The 22,715-nt window shown below is 35.6% G+C and overlaps 1 protein-coding gene and 2 pseudogenes across 7 annotated transcripts in view; all 3 read left to right on the forward strand.

Moving 5' to 3' along the window:
- The window catches only part of RBBP8 (RB binding protein 8, endonuclease), a 113,266-nt gene that overhangs the window by 73,048 nt on the left and 17,503 nt on the right, over positions 1-22,715 (forward strand). For all 7 annotated transcript variants that reach the window (XM_004465112.3, XM_004465111.5, XM_058277538.1 and 4 more), the window contains exons 7-12: positions 10,114-10,286; positions 12,299-12,403; positions 14,319-14,413; positions 19,567-19,679; positions 19,885-20,773; positions 20,854-20,980. In XM_004465112.3, coding sequence (XP_004465169.2) covers positions 10,114-10,286; positions 12,299-12,403; positions 14,319-14,413; positions 19,567-19,679; positions 19,885-20,773; positions 20,854-20,980 — 1,502 coding nt within the window. The remainder of the gene's footprint in view (positions 1-10,113; positions 10,287-12,298; positions 12,404-14,318; positions 14,414-19,566; positions 19,680-19,884; positions 20,774-20,853; positions 20,981-22,715) is intronic.
- On the forward strand, positions 311-484 carry LOC111765735 (U2 spliceosomal RNA; annotated as a pseudogene).
- LOC131273670 (growth hormone-inducible transmembrane protein pseudogene) lies at positions 486-1,797 on the forward strand (annotated as a pseudogene).

A 22,715-nucleotide genomic window follows, 5' to 3' on the forward strand; every position in this document is an offset into this window, starting at 1 on the left:
TCACAACAAGTAGGTAATGAGACTATCACTCAAAACCCATATTTTCTGACTTAAAGTCTCTGTTCTTTCTACTGTGTGTCAATCAATGTCTTTTTAAAAAATTCTGTTTTTCTGGATATGGTCTGCCTAATGCAGAGCAGAATTATATGACTCTCTCTTAGTTCCCATTTATATAAAGCATGTGTAGTATATCTTAAGATATTTATGAATATCACAGATAGGTAAGATACCAAGTGTGTAGAGGTTAATACAGAATTAGATAGGCGATTGCCCTAAAGCCAAGGTATATGAACTATATCAAAACTAGGTTATTGCTTCTTGGCCCTTGGCTAAGATCCAGTGCAGTATCTGTTATCAGTTTAATATCTGATAGGTCTTCTATATTAAATGGATTTTTGGAGTAGGGAGATGGAATAGGGGCTTGCTTAGTCTACTCCATGCATCGACCTGGTATCTCAGTACCTCCAAGAAGAGTGAACCCACTTTGGGAAAAAAATAAATAGAAAAAGAAAAACAAAGAAAAAGAAAAAATATAGATTATATGAGGGGACCTATGTGGAAGAGGTGACCAGGGACTGAACATTTCAGATCTGCTTAATAAACCCGGTGCACCATCACACTTATGGCAAAGTTTGTGCGTTTCAGGACACTGCCTTCCAGGGTTTTCCATCCAGCTTTCACCAAGGGCTTCCTTAGTCTGAAGAATTCCATTACAAAGAATCAGTGGCTCTTAACACCTAGCAAGGACTATGCCAGAAGATGAGAATTGGCATCTGGCCTGGGAAAACTGGCCAAGAACTCAAAGATGCAACATTGGAGTCATCAATAGAAAAAATACTTAAAATTCATCAGATGGGAAGATGGTTTGTTGCTGGAAGATCTGCTGTTGGTCTTGGAGCATTGTGCTACTATGACTTGGGAATGTCTAATGAAATTGGAACTATTGAAAAGTCTGTAATTTGACCTTAGTATGTGAAGGATAAAATTCATTCTACCTATTTGTACTTACCAGAAAGAATTGGTTTAACAGCTTTGCCTGCCTTGTCAATGAATGGATATCCTGTTCTTATGAACTTCATGATGAGAGACTCTTGGGTGACAACTGGTACAACCTTTGTAGCCATGATTGGAACTGGAATGCTGATATGTTCAATACCTTATGACCACTGTCCTGACCCAAAGCATGTTGCTTGTTTGCTACATTCTTTTGATGGATTACAATGGCTTCTCTGGCAATATTAGGGGGCCCTCTTCTCATCAGAGCTGCTTGGTACACAGCCAGCATTGTGGGTGGCCTCTCCACTGTGACCACGTATGCTCCTGGTGAGAAGTTTAGGAACATGGGCACCCCCTGGGAGTGGGCCTAGGGCTTGTCTTTCTGTCCTCATTGTGATATACCTACCATTCTTCCACCTACCATAGTAGCCGGTGCCACACTGTACTCGGTGGCAGTTTACAGTGGATTGGTTCTTTTCAGCAGATTCCTTCTGTGTGGACACCCAGGAAGTAATCAGGTGTGCTGAAGTAGCACTGTTATATGAAGGTCAAGATATGATCCTTTCAGTTCAATGATGAGAATCTATATGGATACATTAAATATATTTAAGCAAATTTCCACTATGATAGAAAGAAATGAAATGACTCAGCTACTGGCTTCTCTAGTACATCAGATGTCTTGCTTGTTTAATAGGGGCAGATATTCACTAAGGAGTTTGTACACGTAGCTTTTGTTGAAGTTTAGAAGACAAGGACATGTCAACATGTTTAAAATGTTCCAATATTAATGTGATGCTTCAATCCTGCTTTTTCTTCTGGAGAATAATTTCAGTGGTTATCTTCCAGATAAGCACATACATTTCCAATTCTCATGTTAGAGTAATTTAAAATGTTTTAATGAACATGTAAACTAAGATTATGTTATCATAATTATTTTATCTATTTTTAAATTTATTTGGTTAAGTAAAAATAGAAAACTTGTGTTTACCTGCATATTTTTGGATTTAAGAATATTATCAGTACTGTCCTAAATGACATAGAGGTTTCGTAAAGGAACTAAAAGAGATGGGATGGGTCACCACAGTCTTACTTTGAATATTTAGAATTTGAAATTTAAGACCTAGCAGGGGGGAGCGGACTTGGCCCAGTGGTTAGGGCATCCGTCTACCACATGGGAGGTCCGCGGTTCAAACCCCGGGCGTCCTTCACCCATGTGGAGCTGGCCCATGCACAGTGCTGATGCATGCAAGAAATGCCCTGCCACGCAGGGGTGTCCCCCGCATAGGGGAGACCCACGCACAAGGAGTTCACCCCATAAGGAGAGCCGCCTAGCACAAAAGAAAGTGCAGCCTGCCCAGGAATGGCGCCGCACACACAGAGAGCTGACACAAGAGGACACAACAAAAAGAAACACAGATTCCCGTGCCACTGACAACAGAAGTGGACAAAGAAGAACACGCAGCAAAATAGACACAGAGAACAGACAACTGGGGTGGGGGGTGGGGGTGGGGGAGAGAAATAAAATAAATACATAAATCTTTATTTAAAAAAAAAAAAAAAAAGACCCAGCAGGGCATATGCCAGCATTTATTTGGAACAATAAATGTGGTAGAGAGCTAGTGAGATTTATCTGGCTATTTGGAAACAAACAAGGGACCACTTTTTCATCTGCTGGATTTAGCAAAATCAGTAATCATAAAACAAAGATAGGTGATTCATTTTTCTGCCCCTCCACCTGAGTGCTCTCTTTACAAGGTAGACATGGTCAAATCTGGCCCTTATTGTTACAGTATTCCAGAATGTTAACTTCAGAAAATCCCTAATATATTTTTGTAGAAGTCTTACTTTTGGATTTCTAGAAAAACTATTCTTAAAGTTATCAAGATAAAATATTCAAAGCATGAAGTTTGTTCCATATTTGAGAATTCAGTAATGTGTTCATAGTTGTTGGTTTTTTGCCTGTTTATTAAAATGTATAAATGAATACATATTTTCCTTTCTATTCTCTTTGAGATTTAAAGCCTTTATCAAAAAAGCTTATATTTGAGAACACAAAAGCCGTTTTTCTCTTAAGACTATTGGTTTTTTGTGTTTCCTCTCAGATTAAGCCCTAAAAAGCAAAGCAAAATTAGTTATATCTTTATGAACTGTATCAGTAAAAAGTAGAATGGATAAACTGCTGCTTTAGGGTTTCTCCTAGCAAAATTTTCCTTCTCCTGCATAGATCATTATTTAACTTCCTTGTGACACTTGTAAATTTTTTAATACAGATGAGATATTTTTTGAAGTCTTTAATGAAAGAAATATGTCTGTATACGGTTACTGAGATGATTGCTATTTTTGACAAATATTTATTGTAGTAATCCAGAAATAACTATTCTAACCATCTCAAATTATACAAGATGCTTATTTCTGAAATAAAGTTATAGCCAGAAAAAGAAACTAGACTATGTCATTTGCTTGGCAGACATACTAATTCTAATTCATTCTAGTTTAGAATTTATTTGGTTTTAGTGCTCTCAAATTCACAAATTTTTCTTGCTAAAGCTCACTGATACTTTTTAAAAAAGAAGAAAAGACTACAGCTTAAAATACAGTGAAGTGGGACGCGGACTTGGCCCAGTGGTTAGGGCATCCGTCTACCACATGGGAGGTCCGCAGTTCAAACCCCAGGCCTCCTTGATCCATGTGGAGCTGGCCCATGCGCAGTGCGGATGCGCGCAAGGAGTGCCATGCCACGCAGGGATTCCCCCGCGTAGGGGAGCCCCACGCACAAGGAGTCCGCCCCGTAAGGAGAGCCGCCCAGCGCAAAAAAAAGTGCAGCCTGCCCAGGAATGGTGCCACACACATGGAGAGATGACACAACAAGATGATGCAGCAAAAAGAAACACAGATTCCCGTGCCGCTGACAACAACAGAAGCGGATAAAGAATACCACACAGCGAATAGACGCAGAGAACAGACAGCGGGGGGGGGGGGGGGTAGAAATAAATAAATCTTTGAAAAAAAAATACAGTGAAGAATACTTGTGTTGATGAGCTCAGGGCCATGTATGTTAGGACATGCCTTAGAGCAATAAAATAGGTGATCTTTCAATTCTCTACTGAAATTTAAGATAGTGCTCTCCTTAAGGAAATTTCCTTTTATTTGACAATTTTTTAAAAATAGCAAGAAACATTTGTGAAGGCAACCTAGTTTCCTCTGCCTAAACCTCTGTAACAGGATGCTATTAATGTCTGAAATTCCCCTGAACTTTAGAAAACAAATTATTTGACACTATGTTTCTGACTCATTAAATACAGTAATTCTAGCTCACCTGAGCTTATTTTGGTATCTTGACTGCCATACATGGTAGTGCAGTTATTTAGTGACACTACAGTAAAAGATTATTTAGTAAAAGTTTGGCATTATAAAATTTAGAGAGAAGAGAGGAGAAGGAGCCAACTCTGTTGATCATAGAAATCAAATAAATAAGCTAAGTGTTGAGGTCATGATTCTTTGTTTTTAGAAATAGATGTGCTGAGTCTGAAAGAAAGTCAAAGGAGTCTGTATTCTTAAGATTTCAAAGGACTTTAAGGATTCATTTCATTCAGTCTTCTAAATTAAATTCCTTGTACAATTTCTTTAACATTGTTCAAACACCTTTACTACAAGTTCATTGTCTTACAAGCCTATTTAATTTTAGTCAACTGATAGTATTAGAAAGTCTTTTCTAAGCTTTAGTAGAAACCACCCTCCTTGTATTTGATGATTCTGGTTTTGACTTTTCAGTCCATCTGGAACACATCTACCTTTCCACTTGATGGCCTTTTATATATATGCATGAAGACAGCTATGAGGGCTCCTTTGAGTCTTGTCTTCACTAAAGTAAATATCCTTTGGTTCATTAACTATTCCTCATGTGCCATTGCTTGGAGAATCTTCAGAGTACCATTTCTCTTAAATGTTTTAGTTTGACAATATTTTATAAGAACTTAATATTCTAGGTATAGTCTGACCAATAGAGCAATATCATCACCTCCCTTTTTCTATATCGTTCTACTTATATTAATGTGGTCAAAACATATATTATGTTACTGTTGGTTCATTGTTGGGTTTACAGTTAACTAGTATCAATGCCTACGCCCTGTTTCTTCTAGCTGCTACTTTAGATTTGCTGTTTTAGGTATAAATATAGAACTTTAGAGTCATGGCTTCATGATTATTGAAGAAACCTTATGTCACTTAGTCTCCTTCATTTTAAGGTAATAGCACTACTGATTAAACAACTACTTATTTTCTGGGCAGTAGGTTACATCCATACATATTCCTATAAAAAGAAGTAAGAAAGTACAGTACTTTACCTATTTTTAGATGAGAAAACTGAGGCTCAGAATGGTGAGGTTACTTGCCCAGTGTGACTAGTAAGTGCCAGACCCAGGGTTTAAACTCAGTTCTCCCTCACTTCAGAGTTTGTATACCCCTTCTCTAGTCTTTGGGCTAAAAGAGCCTCGAAAGGTTACCTGTATGGTATCACTCTGTGTAAGTGGTAGAACCAGGACTCTATCCATTACTCAGTTCAGTGCAGTTATTCCTGTTACATTTCATTTTGTTGTATTTGACCCATTATTTTAACGTTCCTCTGGCAGTCTTTCATAGGCTGATTTTTTTTTTCTGCCAAATATGGTTAATTTTTATTCTTAGCTTTGTTTCTTCTACAAATTTGATGAATAAATATTTCATCAGTGCCTTGAATCAAGACCATGTAACATTAAAAAAATAAAGGCAAAAAAAAATGTTGACTAAAATCTGCCAGAGGATGAAGGTCTGAGGCACACCACTACAGAGTTCCTTCATTAATGATAATTTATTATGTGATATTGTTCAGTCAGTTAGGAGTCTGTGTTACTCTCTTGATACCAAGTTTATATTACCTTTTGTTTACAGTGAGAGGGTATCAAAGAGAATCATTGTCAGATGCCTTCCTGAGAGCCAGGAAGCCCTATAAAGCACTCCTCGGAACAACGGGTCTAATAACCCTACATACATTTTAAAGTCTTATTTGAACTATTCATATTATGAAACTTATACTGGTTTAGAGATCAGGGATTCCTTTCCTTAAGAGCTAACTAATAAATTCTCTGAAAATAACTTCTATAATTTATTAAAATCTGGTATCAGACTCATTCATTTGTAATTTAGGGAATCTCCTTCTTCCCTTATTTGAAAATCAGAATGTTTTAATGAATTTGATAGCTATAATATTGTTTCTTTAAGTTTAAACTATGTTTAATTGGAAATAAAAGTTCTTCAGAGCAGAGGGGAAAAGCTGAGTGTTAACTTTTCTACAAACTCCTTTTGAAGAAAGACCCTAGATCCTAAGGTCTTGGGAAGAAAAGAATGACTAAAACAATTTTGATAGGAATCTAAAGGGAAGCCTGAGAACAAAACTATCAACCAGAAATATTAAAAGGAAAAGTGAAAGAAGACTGACCAATGTGCATAATTCATTTAACCAAAAGCTGTGTCACGAACTCAAAGTGAGACCTAATAAAAAAAGAAAGAAAGAAAAACTTGCTTAACACAAGTTTTTCTCCTTTTCTTTTGTGACAAAGAAGACAAACTAGCACTTGTCTCCTTAATTTGGATATCACTAAAAGCTAGTTTTGCTTTTTGTTTTTTGTGGGGAGGGGGATTGGTTTGTTGGTTTTTTTCCCCTTTTGTGCTCCCAGCTACTTCTAGATTGACTCTGCCAGGAAATCAGTTTCTTTTCTTGACTCATTTGTGTTTCAGGTTGAATTTTTATGACTAATAGGTGAGTAGGTGATTAGTTAAAGTTAGGTCGGATAAATTTCACACTCCATTAATTTATAAAGCTTTCTCATATGACTTGGCTTACTTTGTTTTTCCAGAATAAGACAGGATTGTAGGGAGAGATTAAAAATTAGATATTAAGTATAAAGAGTGTTCCTCACTATAGAATATTAAGGTTGTTAACCACAAGTAATATCGATATATTACAAGAAACTGTTATAAATCTTTCTTAGGAAAAATTAATCTTTATCCCCTAATGCCCTACATATATCTCTGTCAGTTTATAAAATTCTCATTCTTTTATTCTTTGGTTGGAAATAGTACTACAAATTGATATGAGTATGGTAGAATAGACTGATTTGTCACGTAAAACCCAGACTGGTAAGAATCACATTTGCAAATAAGATCAGTAACGACTTTTGACACAGGAAGGTCAACTAGCTTTATTTTACTCAACAACCACAATCACAGACCCAGTCTTTAGGTGTCATTGCTCTGGATTTGAACTGAGTAAGAATATATACCTAGATGAGCAAAAATATATTTTTCTAGTGCAATCTGTCGTTTTTCCTTCATTAAACATATTTATTGTGCACTTACTATGTGCCAAGCACTATCTAGGTGTTTGTGATACATCAGTGAATCAAAGATCTTTGTATTCTAGTGCTTACATACTATCACACAAGCAGGACACATACTAGGGTATAGAGTGGTTTGCTGTTTTTAAGTAGTGTGGTCAAAGTAAACCTTAATGAGAGAATAAGATTTCAGCAAAGACTTGAAGGAAATGAAATAATTAGCTTAATTAACCTGGGTATCTGGGGCGTGAGCCTTCGAAACAGATGCAACAGCTAGATAAAAGAATCTAAGGTGGGATTGTGCATGTGTGCTTGAGGAACACCAAGGAATTGAATGTGGCTAGAGTAGAATATGATAGGGAAGGAGGTCAGAGAGGTAATAGAAAGGGTGATCAGATCATATAGGACCTTGTAGGTTATTAAAAAGTACTGTTTCTTGTATTCTTAGTGAAATGGGGAGATGTCACAGAGTTTTAAGCAGAGGGGTGATATGGTATGACTAAAATTTTAAAAAGGATTGTTCTGATTGCTGTGTTGAGAATATGGGTAATAGAAAAAAGCAATGGTGCCCTTATGCACAACTGAGCAGAGTCTAAGAAACAGATAAAGTAGATACAATCCCCAGGTATTGGTTCCTTTGAGGGCTAAAGGGACCCACGGGTTCTATGGTCATGGCAGATAGGGTTCACTGCCATGTCAGATGGCCCTTCTTTGGAGCTGGTGTTTCTGCGTGATGAAACTGGACCCAGAGGGGATCTCTTTTCATAAGACTATCATGCTACTTTACTGGAATTGTAGTTGGTATTGGGGTTTAAGATATATTTAGGGGATTGAATCTTTTTACTGACAATATGATAGCCAGGCCCTGAGCCTCAACAGACTCCAGCTCCTACAATCTGATTTATTGGACTCACCTCACTCAGCTAAGATGGAGTTGAAGAAGGACAACCACCACACCATGGAGCCTAGAGTGCCTACAACTGAAAGCAGGAGGATTGCATCCAGTAACCATGTGGAATCTGAGCCTCCTCTTGACATAGAGGTGCAACGGACACAACCAATCCAAGGTCCACAGAGAAAAGGTGGCATTGGAGTGGGAAAAGTGGACATGGTGGCTGGTGGATATGGGGAATGGCAGGAAGAGATGAGATGTGGAGGCACCTTTGGGACTTGGAGTTGCCCTGGATGGTGCTTCAGGGGCAATCACCAGACATTGTAAATCCTCCCAGGGCCCACTGGATGGAATGGGGGAGAGTGTGGGCCATGATGTGGACCAATGACCATGAGGTGCAGAGATACCCAGAGATGTACTTACCAAATGCAATGGATGTGTCATGATGATGGGAGTGAGTGTTGCTTGGGGGGGAGGGGTGCGGTGGGGGTGGTGGGGTTGAATGGGACCTCATATTTTTTTAATGTAATATTTTTACAAAATCAAAAAATATATATATAAAAAAAAGCAATGGTGAAAACTCAGGATTTGAAGCCTACTTACAGTCACTTCTCTCATAGTTTATACTAAGAATAACACATTATGTGACAAACCAGTCTATTTTATTATATTCATATCAATTTGTAGTACTATTTCCAACTAAAGAATAAAAGAATGAGAATTTTATAAACTGACAGAGATATATATAAGGCATTAGGGGATAAAGATTAATTTTTCCTAAGAAAGATTTATAACCGTTTCTTGGAATATATTGATATTACTTGTGGTTAACAACCTTAATATTCTATAGTGAGGAACACTCTTTATACCTAATATCTAATTTTTAATCTCTTCCTGCAATCCTGTCTTATTCTGGAAAAACAAAGTAAGCCAAGTCATATGAGAAAGCTTTATAACCGTTAACATTGAATTAACGGTATGCCCTGGCATTTGACTGTCTAGATTTAAATCCTAGCTCTATTACCATTTCAGTAAGTGATTTAACTTCTGCATCTTCATTTCTTCATTTGTAAAATGAGAGTAATAATAGCACTTACCTCACAGAGCTATGATGATTAAAACAATACGTGTAGCTCTTCTAAACCGTACGTGGCTGTGTAAACACTCAACAAATGTTGGTAATTATCAGTGTTAGTATTACTTATCATCCTGCAATTGTAACTTGCCAAGTCATGTTCATTCCACTGCCAAAGTGTTTAACATTAGCCCTTTCCTTTCCATACCTGCTTTCAGCATTCTAGTTCAAACCCACAGAAGCTCTTGCCTGAACCATTATAACCACTATCTAATTGATTTTTTTGTCTCCTTAGCTTTTGTCCTAGTCAGTCTTGCCCACAACTGCTAGATTATCACATTACTTCCATGCTCTAAAACCTTAATTCCTTTCCTTCTCATTTTCTAATTTTTACACTCCTAAATCAAAGATTTCCTTCATGTAGTTTTGGTTTGTCGTTCTCTAACACAAGTAGAATATTGCATGCCTTTATTCAAATTCTTTGGATCCTCTGCTGATCTGTGGTGCCATTTAAAAATCCTCTTAATCTCACCTCAAGTGCTACCAACTACACTTTATACTTCACCCCCCTACCTGGTACTATAGTTATGTTATGTTATGTTATGTTATAGTTATAGTTATGTTAGTACTTCTCTAATCTTTGAATTTAAATTTATTACATTAGATGGAAGGAATTACATCTCTATATCTAAGTCTGCTTTAATACCATACCATACAGTAAATGTTTTAATAAATATTTGTGGAATTAATTTTCTTTCAATTGTCATTTTTTCCTCTAGGAATGATCAGCAGCCTAAAGCAGCTGACCTTGGATCTGAAGATGTTATTCCAGATTCCCCAATAACAGCTTTTTCATTTTCTGGAGTTAACCGACTTCGAAGAAAGGAAAATCTCCATGTCCGATATGCAGAACAAACACATACTAAATTGGAGCATTCTGTGTGTATCAATGGTAAGGTTTAGAGTTTTATCTTAGTTTTCTGTTTTGGTGTAAAAGTATTCCATCCATTTTTAGTTTTTATATTATTCAATCTAGTATAAGATAGTTGTTGTTCAGGTGATTATGTTATAACTGTTGAGTTTAACTTTAAAGTTCTTATTGGTTCCATTAGTGAAGTGACTGGAAAGGCCTTTTTTGCCTGTATTTTCTAAGGACGTGTTGCTCCTCTTACTATATAACCACTCAGCATTTTATGAATAGTGAATGGTTTCTGTGTAGTGTGTGTGTGTGTATGTGTATCTTAATATCACTTTCTGCCTCCTGTGTGCCAAATACTATGCTGAGTGCTTTGCATACATTTTTACTATATTTATTTCTCATAAGTCTTGTGAATTAGCTATTGCCACGTTCATTTCATAGAGGAGGAAAGGTAGGCTTAGAGAGGTTAACTCACCCAAGACCACTTACCAAGAGGTAGATTAGTCAGATTTAAAATATAGGTCTTCCTGGCTCTAAACTTTTATACTTTTCAGTCTTGGCACATGTGTTTCCATCATTGCAGCCACCTTTACCTGGCTGTTTTTTCTTTGTTGCAATGTTTAGCAGTTGGCAGTAATTAATACATGTCTTTATAATGTATTTTGTAGCTTAGCAATACCATATTTCTAACTCTAGACTGCTAAATGCTTTGGAACAACTCTTTCATGTAGCCCTGAAATTTATTGTGTGACATGATACAATGACTATTTTTTTTTACTATTAGTCTAAAGTAAATGGTTCAGACTTTTAATTGTAAACCTAAATTGTTTTGTACCGAAGAAAGCATTTGTAGGGAGGGTGTATGTACATCATCTTAGAGGTATCTGTATAATGCAGATAAATTGACAGTAGCTGTGCCTTTAAAAGAATATAAATAGGACTTCTTCGATATTGGAAAATTGTGCAATTCACCAAGCTTTCTGCACCACTTATTATAAGCAGGTGTCATGGTTCTTTCTGCTAAGAGGATGCAGAGAAAGATATTTTGAAGATTGGACTTTCTCCCCATTTTATAGGCGCTTTTGTCACCATCTAGTGGAAAACAAATGAACTGTTAAAAATCCTTACACATAATTAGGAGCTAAATTAAAATGTAAAATCATGAATCTAGAATGAATTTTCATATGTTTTTTTTAGTCTCTAGTCAAACAAGACATGAGTCATTACAGGTAGCATCTGTATGATTTAAATCAGGTTTGAATCCATGTATAAGACTATCCAGGGGTAAAAATCACAGCAGTTTCTTGTTTTTTTCTGTATCTAGTATTTATACTTCTGGCTTATTTCTTCATTCTATGAGAACAGCATATCACTATTTAAATACTTACTTTGTCTATTTTAGTCTTGTTCTGGTCATTTTTACATGGAATATGAAATTTTAGTTTTAAAATATATAACTTGAGTTACACAAATTATAAAATTGATTATTAATTAGTCCTTTTTTCTTTCTAACCACTTTTGCTTATTTATCTTAAAATTTATAGTGCTTTTTAATGTTTTCTAATTTTAGTTAATAAAGCTCTGCTTCCCTTTTCTTTGTCCTTTGTTTGGTTTTCTTTGAATTAAATCCTTAAGCAGCTGAATAATTTCTGATAAAGCATGTTTCAGGATTTCCTTCCAGAAAATAAAAACTCTAAAACAAAGATTACAGAAATATATGAAGCCATATACATTTAAAATTAACCTGTTGATTTTTAACAAATGCTCAAGGAAAAGCAGCATTAAAATATTACTAACATAGATTACTTAGGTCAGAAGAAGCTTATATGTGCTAGTCCTCTCTGCAACTGTCCTTAATTCCCAGGTTTTTTTCCTTATTGAAATGAAATAAACTTACTGCTTCTTAGAATATTAAAATTATATTAATAAAATTGTGCTTATATTGCTTTTAAAGACAGGTTTATATTGGTTCATCAAAATGATATTTTGATAATATTTTTCATCATTGTTTGTTTATATGTAATTTCTCCCCTTTTTCCTCTTAGAATCGAGAAAAGTTCCAAAGTCTTCAACTCATTCACAGCATAACCCTAATGAAAATGAAATTTTAGTGGCTGACACTTGTGATCAAAGTCAATCTTCCATGGCTAGTAAGAAAGATACTGAAATTACTTCATAAGTTTAAAATTTGTGTTAATTGGTGGCAACAGTCTGAACTAAATATATTAAAATATTTCCATACAATTTTATTGATATTAGTAGTTGTTTAGCAGTCCTTCTCATGCTGGAAAGTAATGTTATCCTATTAATACATATTAATATCCTATCCTTTATTAATACAAGTTGCTAATCATTTTTAAGAAGAGAAGACTTTACTGTCGTGTACTCATTCATTCAACAAATACTTGCGTCTACTCAAATATTGAGTCTAGTGTGTACCAACCACTAAAGAAAGCAAAGCCCTTGCCCTCATGGAACTTACAGTCTAATTGGGGAAGAAAGAAAATAAATATATGTCAGATAGAGGCAAGTGCTATAAAGAAAATAGAACAGGGTAAGAAGGGACATTGGAAAGCTTAACCCCTAAAATAACATTTGAGCAAGACTGAGGGAAGCAAATGAGAAATGAGTCATGTGGCTTTCTGGTGGTGGGGCATCCGACTAGAGAAATCAGCAAGCACAAAGGCCTTGACATGAGAGTGCTGTTTGCTTTGTGTGAGGAACATTAAGGAGGCCAGTGTGGCTGGAAGAGAATGAGTGAAGGGAGATTGATTGGAACAAAAAAAAAAAAATAGAGTTGATATTTACTAAGGTGGAAGAGAATGGGAGCAGCATGTTTGCAGGGTATGGGGTGAGAGTTTGGTTTAGGGAATTTTGTTTGTGATGCTGGATAAACATTCAGATAGAAATTTTGGATAGGTGGGTAGATGTGAGTTCAAGTTTAGAGGAGAGGTCTGGAATGGAGTTATATGTAGAAGTTGTCAGCATGTAGATGGTATTTAAATCATGAGACTGCCTGAGATAGCAAAGCAAGAGAATGTAGAATTGCTTTTCACCACAAATATTGCCTCTCTCCTCCATTTAAAACTCTTAGATATCTCTTCATGGCCTATAGGATAAGTTCTAAACTCAGCATGATGTGTTCCCTAATCTACCTAACTAGGCTCCTCTCCTACTCTTTCCTTCTTTTGCACTTTAGTTTTTAGCAGCTAAACTACATGTAGTTCCCAGAATGTATAATTTTGTTTCACATGTCTCAACCCTTAAACATGCCTAAAATTTCTTTGCATCCCCCAACCCAACTGGCCTGTCAAATTCCTCTTTCTTTCAAGATTCTATTTAGGTCTCACTTTGTATAGTTTTCCTTGATTCCCTAAGCCATATTTATGAGTCCTCCTATGTTTAAATCATCCCTTATATGACCTTTATTATAATACTTATCACATTTTATTATGATTCTCTTTTAACCTTTCTGTTTTAACTGTAAGCCGTAAGCTCCTTGAAGACAAGAAACTTTTCTTTTCATCTAGTACTTAGCACTGTGCCTGATAGATAATTGATGTACCATAAAGACTTGTGAAGTATTGAAATTCCCCATGCATAAAATTTTATAAAATACTCCAACATAGTGATTCACATAAAAATATGTTAGGCTAAAATTTTGAAATTATACAGTACTAAAAATCTCCCCCATACAGTATATTTTTATGAAAAATAATAATGATTTGATATTTGTGCTCTATCTTAGGTCACAATAAATCCATTTAAATATATATTATTTTTATGATCTTTTTTGAATTTGCATTAAGAAAAGTAACTGCCTTTATTACATTCAATTCATTTAAGCAAAATAGAAAACTTGAGAACTGAACAAGATTAGTAAGTGTGAATGCTAGATACCTATGATTTATTGCAATTTATAGTGGTTATTAGGGCTTTGTTGTACAGAATTTAAAATTTTGTTCAATGCCATATTATAAAGTGATTCTTTGAATCTCTTTGTTTTCTTTTTTGTTTTTTATATATCTAGTCTCTATAATTGTTTTTTTTCCTTCCCTTATTCAGAAACACATGGAGCAAGCAGTTATCCCACTAAGTCATCTTTTAATTTAGCTACAGCTGTTGCTGAAACACTTGGACTTAGTGTTCAAGAAGAATCTGTAAGTAATTGTTTAGTTTGTTAATAATATGAATTAGATGATTTATTCTTTTAGGTCAGTTTTTATAGAATTGAGCAAGAGAAAAGGGTTTTTTTTGTTTGATTTTTAAGAGAAGAGTTTTTTTTATCCCAAACATCACTGGATAAAGGCCTAAAACAATATTGATGTGAGTAGGAAGGTCCATTTATTTTGTCTGTCCTGAGTAGTTCCAGAAATCTAGTGTTAAGAATTCTTGGGGTATGGATTGAGTCAAAATTTAGGAGAATTATGATGGTTTAGAGGATTTGGCCAATCCTCACCTACCTTCCACCCCCATTTCCTTCTGAGAGAAGACCAGACGTTTAGATTGATCTCAGAATTTATTGGATCTATTCAACGTCCTTTAATATCGAGTTTGATTTGGAAAACAGACTGAATTCTTGGGACCACTATAGCTACTTTAGCCCTTCTTTGTCCTTATCAGACATTCTTCCTTTTTTCTTAATCCCTAGGACATAGAAGACTTGAATTTTCAATTTTACAGAAAAATTTTCTTTCAACATAGTTTTAAAATAGTATTACTTTGCTTTAGTCAGTAAGTGTATATGTATTTTTATAAAACTTTCTTGCTGTTGGATTTCTAAAAGTAGAATCAGTTTTTCATTAGATTTTTTAAAATATATTTTTATTACAGAAGTTGTGAGATTTTTCATTAGATTTTGAGGTTTTGTTCTTTCGAGTTTCAAATCCATCTTCAAGTGATGGTAGTTTTTAACCCTAGAACTTTAAACATATTTTAATGGTTTCTAATTCCCTTCTACTCATATTCTTGCAAAGTCAGTTGTTTATTATCTGTTAAACTCCAAATATAAATAATATATCCAATGATATATCAAAGTGGTGATCCACAGACCAATAACATTTGCATTTGTTGGAGATACAGAATCTCAGAAATAACCCTAGAGCTCTTGAAAGAGAACTTGCAGTTTAACAAGATCCCTATTTGATTTGTATACATGTTAAAGTTTGAGAAGCACTGATCTCTAAAGGACCCTTTTGAATTCATCTCCTGTCAGTATAACTATCTCTATTCTTTTCCACACATCTTACTAAAGTTCTTTGAAATCAGAGTTTTATAAACCAATAATAGAATGCACTTAAGTAAAATATTAAAATATTGATACTTTTTTCTCTTTAAACATAAAATGTGCTTCATATTTTTTATATTGTAGTGAAATTCACATACCATAAAATTAACCATTTTAAAGTGTACACTTTAGTGGCATTTAGTACATTCTTAGTGTTGTCCAACCAACACCTTTGTTTACATCCAAAACCATCATTAGCCCAAAAGAAAATTCCATACCAGTTAAGCAATCAAGTCCTCATTCTCCCTCCCCAAGCCCTGGCAGCCACCAGTCTGCTTTCTGTCTTCTAGGAGTTTTATAGTTCTGGGTCTTATATATAGGTCTTTGATCCATTTGGAGTTGATCATAAAGTGTGAGGTAGGAATCCAACTTCTTTTTTTTTTTTTTCCACGAGGACATCCAGTTTTCCCAGCATCATTTTTTGAAAAGACTATTCTTTCCCTATCGAGTGGACTTGGCACCCTTGTCAAAAATCAGTTGGCCATATATGTGAAGGTTTATTTCTAAACTCTCAATTTGATTTTCTTGGTCTATTTGTATGCTATTAGCAATTGATATTTAATATATACCCTTTGTAATGTTGAGGAAGTTTCCTGCTGTTCCTAGTTTTATAATTGTTATTATCAAGAAAGGGTGCCGTGGGAAGTGGATGTGACTCAAGTGATAGGGCCTCTACCTATCATATGGGAGGACCCAGATTCTATCCCTGGGACCTCCTGGTGAAATAGAAGAAGAGAAAGTGTTGCCTGCATGGCGACCCAGTGCCATCATGGAGAGCCGAGTGCCTCCGTGGTAAGCCGAGTGCCCGCACGGTGAGCCAACTGCCCACATAAGGACCCACGTGGTGAGCCAGGACCCGCATGGTGAGCCGAGTGCCTGCATGGTGAACCATTGCCCACACAGCAAGCCAGTGCGCGCTTGCAAGCCAAGTGCCTACTCAGCAAGACGAATGCCCGCACAGTGAGCCAGTGCCCGTGCAAGTGAGTCATGCAGCAAGATGGTGATGCAACAAAAGAGAGACAAAGGGGGGAGTCAAGGTGAAGCACAGCAGAAACCAGGAACTGAGGTGGCACAATTGACAGGGAACCTCTTTCTACATCAGAAGTCCCTGGGATTGAAACCCAGTGAATCCCAGAGGAGAAAGACGAGAAGAGAAGACAAAAAGAGAAATAGATATAGAAGATCACACAGTGAATGGACACAGACAGCATAAACAGCAGGGCGGGGAGGGGGCAGGGAAGGAAAAAAAAGAGTGCTATATTCTTTCAAATGCCTTTTTTGCATCAATTGAGATGAACGTTTGGTTTTTTCCCTCTGTTGTTCTGATAATGTATATTATGTTAATTGTTTTTCTTATTTTGAATTACCCTTGCATACTTGGGATAACTCCCACTTGTTCGTTATGTATAATTCTTTCGATGTGCTCTTGGATTTGGTTTGCTAGTATTTTGTTGAAGATTTTTTTACATCTACGTTAATAAGGAATTTTGGGTTGTAGTTTTCTTTTCATGTGGTATCTTTAACTGGCCTTGGTATTAGGGTAATGTTGGCCTCATAGATTGAATTAGGAAGTATTCCCTCCTCTTCAATTTTTAGGAAGAGTTTGAGCAAATAAGTGTAAATTTTTCTTGGAATGTTTGGTAAAATTCACCTGTGAAGCCATTTGCTCTTGGACTTTTCCTTATTGGGAGGGTTTTGATTATTGATTCAATCTCATTACTAATTATTGGTATGTTGAGATCTGTTTCTTCTTGAGTCAGTATAAGTAGTTTGTGTGTTTCTAGGAATTTTTCCATTTCATCTAGATTATCCAATTTTTTGACATCTAGTTGTTTGTAGTGTACCATTGTAGTACTTTTTATATCTGCAGGGTCAGCAGTAATATCCACCTTCTCCTTTCTGATTTTAGTCATTTGTTTCCGTTCTTTTTTTCTCTAGCTCATTTTTTTCCTTTCTAATCTTTATTTCCTTCCTCCTGCTCACTTTGGCTTAATTTGCTGTTTTTCTAGATCTTCCAGTTATGGGGTTAGGTCCCTGATTTGAGATTTTCTTTTTTAATAATGTAGGTGTGTTTAGAGCTATAAATTTTCTTCTCAACATTGCCTATGCTCTGTCCCATAAGTTTTGAAATGTTATGTTTTCATTTTCATTTACCTCAAGATTTTTCCTAACTTTCCTTTCTTTTTTTTTAATTTCTCTCCCCTTCCATCCATTGTCTGCTCTCTCTATCCATTCGCTGTGTGTTCTTTTGCATTCGCTTGTATTATCTGGCAGCACTGGGAAATCACATCTCCCTTTTTTGGTTGTTGTTGCGTCATCATACTGCATCAGCTCTGTGTGTGTGTGGCGCCACTCCTGGGCAGATTGCACTTTTTTCACATGGGGCAGCTCTCCTTGCGGGGCGCACTCCTTGCATGTGAGGCACCCCTGCACAGGGACGCCCATGCATGGCATAGCCTCCTTGTGCGCTGAAGCACTGCACGTGGGCCAGCTCACCACGGGTCAGGAGGCCTTGGGGATTGAACGCTGGACCCTCCATGTGGTAGACGGATGCTCTGTCAGTTCAGCCATGACTGCTTCCCTCCTAATTTTCCTTTTGATTTCATCTTTGATCCATTGGTTGTTTAAGGTTCTACAATGCAAAGACATAAGAAGTAATGATAAATCTATAGTTTGGGACATGCAATATATAAAAATATAATTTGTAACAAATACAACACAAAAGTGGGAGGTTATAGAAACAGTATATGTATCTGCTATTGAAGTTGGTTATCATATCAAATGTGATTGTTAAAGATTTAGGATATTAAGTATTAGCCCCATGGTAACCACAGAGAACACATATGAAAAATATAATCAGAAAGAAATGAGAAGCAGAAATGGTACAATGCAAAAAGAAATTAAACTAATTGGAGGTAGGCTTTATTGGAAGAGTTGAGGGTCAAAAAAGTTATAAGATTTATAAACAAAGTAGCAAAATGGCAGAAGAAACTTTTACACTTTCAATAGTTACTTTAAATGTAAATGGATTAAACTAGTCAAAAGGCAGATTGGGAGAATGGATTTAAAAATAATAATAATCTAGCTATATACTGTTTACAAGAGATTCACCTTAAATTCAAAGATATCAGTAGGTTGAAAGTAAAAGGATGAAAAAAATATTCCATGTATATAGTAATCAAAAGAAAGCTGGGGTAGCTGTACTAATACCAGATAAAATAGACTTTAAGTTAAAAATTGATATGAGGGACAAAGAAGGTTACTATATAGTGATAAGTGGTCAAACAAGAAGACACAGAAGTTATAAATAAACATGCATCTAGTGGCAGAGCCCTCAAGTATATAAATATTGATAGATTTAAAGAAAAAAATAGATGGTGGGAGGCAGAGGTGGCTCAGGTGATTGGTCTCACATCTACCATATGGGAGGCCCTGGGTTTGATTCCTAGGGCTTCCTGGTGAAGGCAAGCTGGCCTATGCTGCCGTGGAGAGCTGAGAGCAGACAGCGAACGCAAACAGCGAGGGGGTGGGGGGAATAAATAAATGAAGTAAAAATAAATCTTAAAAAAAAAAGAAATGGATGGTGCTATAGCCATAGTAGATTTCAGTACATCACTTTAATTAATGGATAGAACATGTAGACAGAAAATTAGTAAGAAAATACAAGACTTGAATAGTACTCTAAACTACCTAGACCTAATAGACAGATATAGAACACTTAATCCAACAGCAGCAGATACACATTCTTCTCTAGTGCACATGGATCATTCTCCAGGATAGGTCACAAAACAAGTCTCAAATTCAAAAATGTTGAAACCATACAATGTATGTTCTCCGACCACAGTGAATTGAAGCAGCAGTCAAGTAAAAGAAAGAAAACTGGAAAATTTCCAAATATGTGTTAAACAATATACTCTTAAGCATAATGTTTTTGAGGTTTATTCACACTATAGCATGTGTCCATACTTCATTTTTATGGCTGAATAACATTTCATTTTATGTATGTTTCATTTTTTACTATTGAAGGAATCTCAAGATCCCATGAGTCCTCTTGGTGATGAGCTCTACCATTGTTTGGAAGGAGAACACAAGAAACAACCTTTTGAAGAGTCCACAGGAAATAGTGAGGATGGTTTAAGGTAATTTGGGCACTTTGATTTTTAAAAAATTTTAATGAGCAATTGAGATTGCATTATATAATGAATTCCATATATATATATATAACTAAACTATTTTCCTCAGCATATAGTTTGTTATTCTGTTTTCATTTTTAAAATTTTTCTTCTAACTTATTATCCTATTTTTTAGTAGGGAAAAAAATTTTAACTCTCTTTATTTATTTAGATTTTCAGATTCTACATCAAAGACTCATCCCCAAGAATTAACTACTAGGGTATCATCTCCTGTATTTGGAGCTACCTCTAATGTGAAAAATAGTTTAGCTTTGAATACAAGCATGTCACCTTCTCTTTTAGAGACTGGGAAAAAAATCTATCTGAAAACAGCCCCTTTCAGCAACACTTCTAATTCCAGATCAGAAAAAACTAGATCAAAATCTGAAGACAGCATCTTTTTGACACATCATAATCTTGAGTCTGAAGTGAACATGATCATTAGCCAGTCATCTTCTAAAAAACAGATGCTTACAAATAAAAACATAAATGCGTCCACAGGTGTACAGAACAGCACTACTCACATTAAAGATGCCGTTATTGATAAAGATATACTTTTGATGCCTCTGAAACCATTAGGAGGAAGAACAACCAAAAGGAAGAAAACTGAGGAAGAAAGTGAACATGAAGTAAGTTACCCCCAAGCCTCTTTTGATAAAGAAAATGCTTTGCCTTTTCCAACGGAAAGTCATTTTTCCATTACTGGTGATTTGGTGATGGATAAACCTCTGGATCTCTCTGATCGGTTTTCAACTATTCAACGTCAAGAGAAAAGCCAAGGAATTGAGACCTCTAAAAATAGGTCCAGGCAAATGACTCTTTATGAGGCTTTGAAACCTATTCCAAAGAGTTCTTCCTCAGGTCATAAGGCCTTGAATGGGAGCTGCGTGTTAACCAAAGATTCCCCAGAAGATCCCTGTGTACAAGAGTGCATCCTCCAGAGTAAATCCTCTCCAGATAATAAAGCACCATTACAAGTAAAAGAAGAAAATCCAGTCTTCAAAATCCCTCCACATCCATGTGAAAGTTTGGAGACAGAGAATCTTTTTGATGGCCTAAAGGTTTGTGTTAAGTTCAAGGATTTCGATTAAAATGGTTACTTGTGATTTCCTCAAAACGCTAATAATTTTTTCCCTTTTAGGGTGCTGGTTCTCATGAGCCAGTGAAAATGAAAACCAGGTCAATCCAAGGAGCATGTGAGCTTACATCTGTTCTTCAGTTAAATCCATGTAGAATCGCTAAAACAAAGTCTCTACAAAATAGTGAAGGTATATACACTATAAGTATTCTTTCCATTCTTTTAGAATGACTTTAAATTGAATATTTTAATCCAAGACATTATTTACATTCTTTGGATAGATTGAATTGTTTGGAGGTAAAAATATTTCTTGCTGTATGGTTCTGTGTTTATGGGATGATTGTCACTCGTGTGATTTTACCTGTGATTTTCCATATTCTTGTGCTTTGAGAAAAAAATGCATTGAGATCTTTTAATACCTACTTTTATAGGTGATTATATGGAATTATTTATGTAGTTATTTTCTTTACAAAACCTTGAAAGATTTAAACTACAGAATTTTAAAGAGTAAAATGTAGAACTTTCATCACCCAAATCTTGTTTCTCACCTCATAGGTAACCTGTCCTTTTTCCTTTGCAGTTACTTGTGTATCCAAACATATACACAAATATACATCTGTATAGGTTTTTAAACTTCTTATTTGAAAACATTATTTTCTCTGATATGTTGTAAAAGAATCTTAAATATTTCTCTACTTCATATGTAGTATCTTTTCTTTTATTCCTCTTTGGAGAGTTATTCCTTCATTCTGGGTTTATTTTCCTCTTTTCCTGATGCACTTTTGGGGGGGGGGTAGTTGTAAGTTTACAGAAAAATCATGTAGAAAGTACAGAGTTCTGATACACCCTCAGAGACGTATTTTTTCATTGTTCTTCCAGCAAGGGTTTCATTCAGTCTTGGTGTGAAAACTTTTTTACTCCCATTCCTGAATGTTTTTAGCTTTTTGTTGTTATTCTTTTCATGACTGCCATAGAGTTTATAGTATACCAGCTTAACCTTCTACGTCTACTTAGAGTTATTATTTTGCCACTTGTTCTATAACTGTACTTCATGAAGTTGTTATGTATTGTATTAACATACATTGAAAACCCCTCCAGACAATGTTATAATTTTAACTTTTTAAAAAAACATTTTAGTGAGATAAATTCATATACCAAAAAATTCATCCTTTAAAATGTACAATAGTTTTAGTATATTCACATAGTTATATAAACATCACTCAGTCTACGTTTAGAACATTATCTTCACTCCAAAGAGAAACCTCTTATCTGTTAGCCCTCACTCTCCATTCTCCACCCCCTATATTCCTCTCCCACAACACAACCCTAGTCAACCACTAATCTATTTTCTGTTACTATAGATTTGCCTATTCTAGGCTTTTCATATATAAGTGGAATCGAACAAAATGTGATCTTTTGTGACTTCTTTCACTTAGCATAATGTTTTCAGTTTTCATCCATGTTGTTCTTTAGCACTTCATTCCTTTTTATTGCTAAAACAGTTCCATTGTCTATACCACATATTATTTATCCATCATTTGATGGGTTTTTCTTTTTGGCTATTATGAATAATGCTATTATGAGCATTGTGTCCCAAGTTTTTGTGTGGCCATATGTTTCCATTTTTCTTGGTTTATACCTAGGAGTGCAGTTGCTGGGTCATATGCTAACTCTGTCATAACCTTCTGAGGAACTGCCAAACTGTTTTCCAAAGCAGCTACACCATTTTACATTCCCACCAGCAGCGTGTGAGAGTGCCAATTTCTTCACACTCTCACCAGCACTTTTATTATCATTTTTTATTTTAATAATAGCCATCCTAGTGTGTGATGTGGTATCTCATTGTGGTTTTGATTTGCATTTCCTAATGGCATTCTCTGATTTGTATCTTTCTCTATCCCCCTTGTTGAGTATCTTTTCTAGTG

The sequence above is a fragment of the Dasypus novemcinctus genome, chromosome 16, assembly GCF_030445035.2.
Source record: "Dasypus novemcinctus isolate mDasNov1 chromosome 16, mDasNov1.1.hap2, whole genome shotgun sequence".
Classification (NCBI taxonomy): Eukaryota; Metazoa; Chordata; class Mammalia; order Cingulata; family Dasypodidae; genus Dasypus; species Dasypus novemcinctus.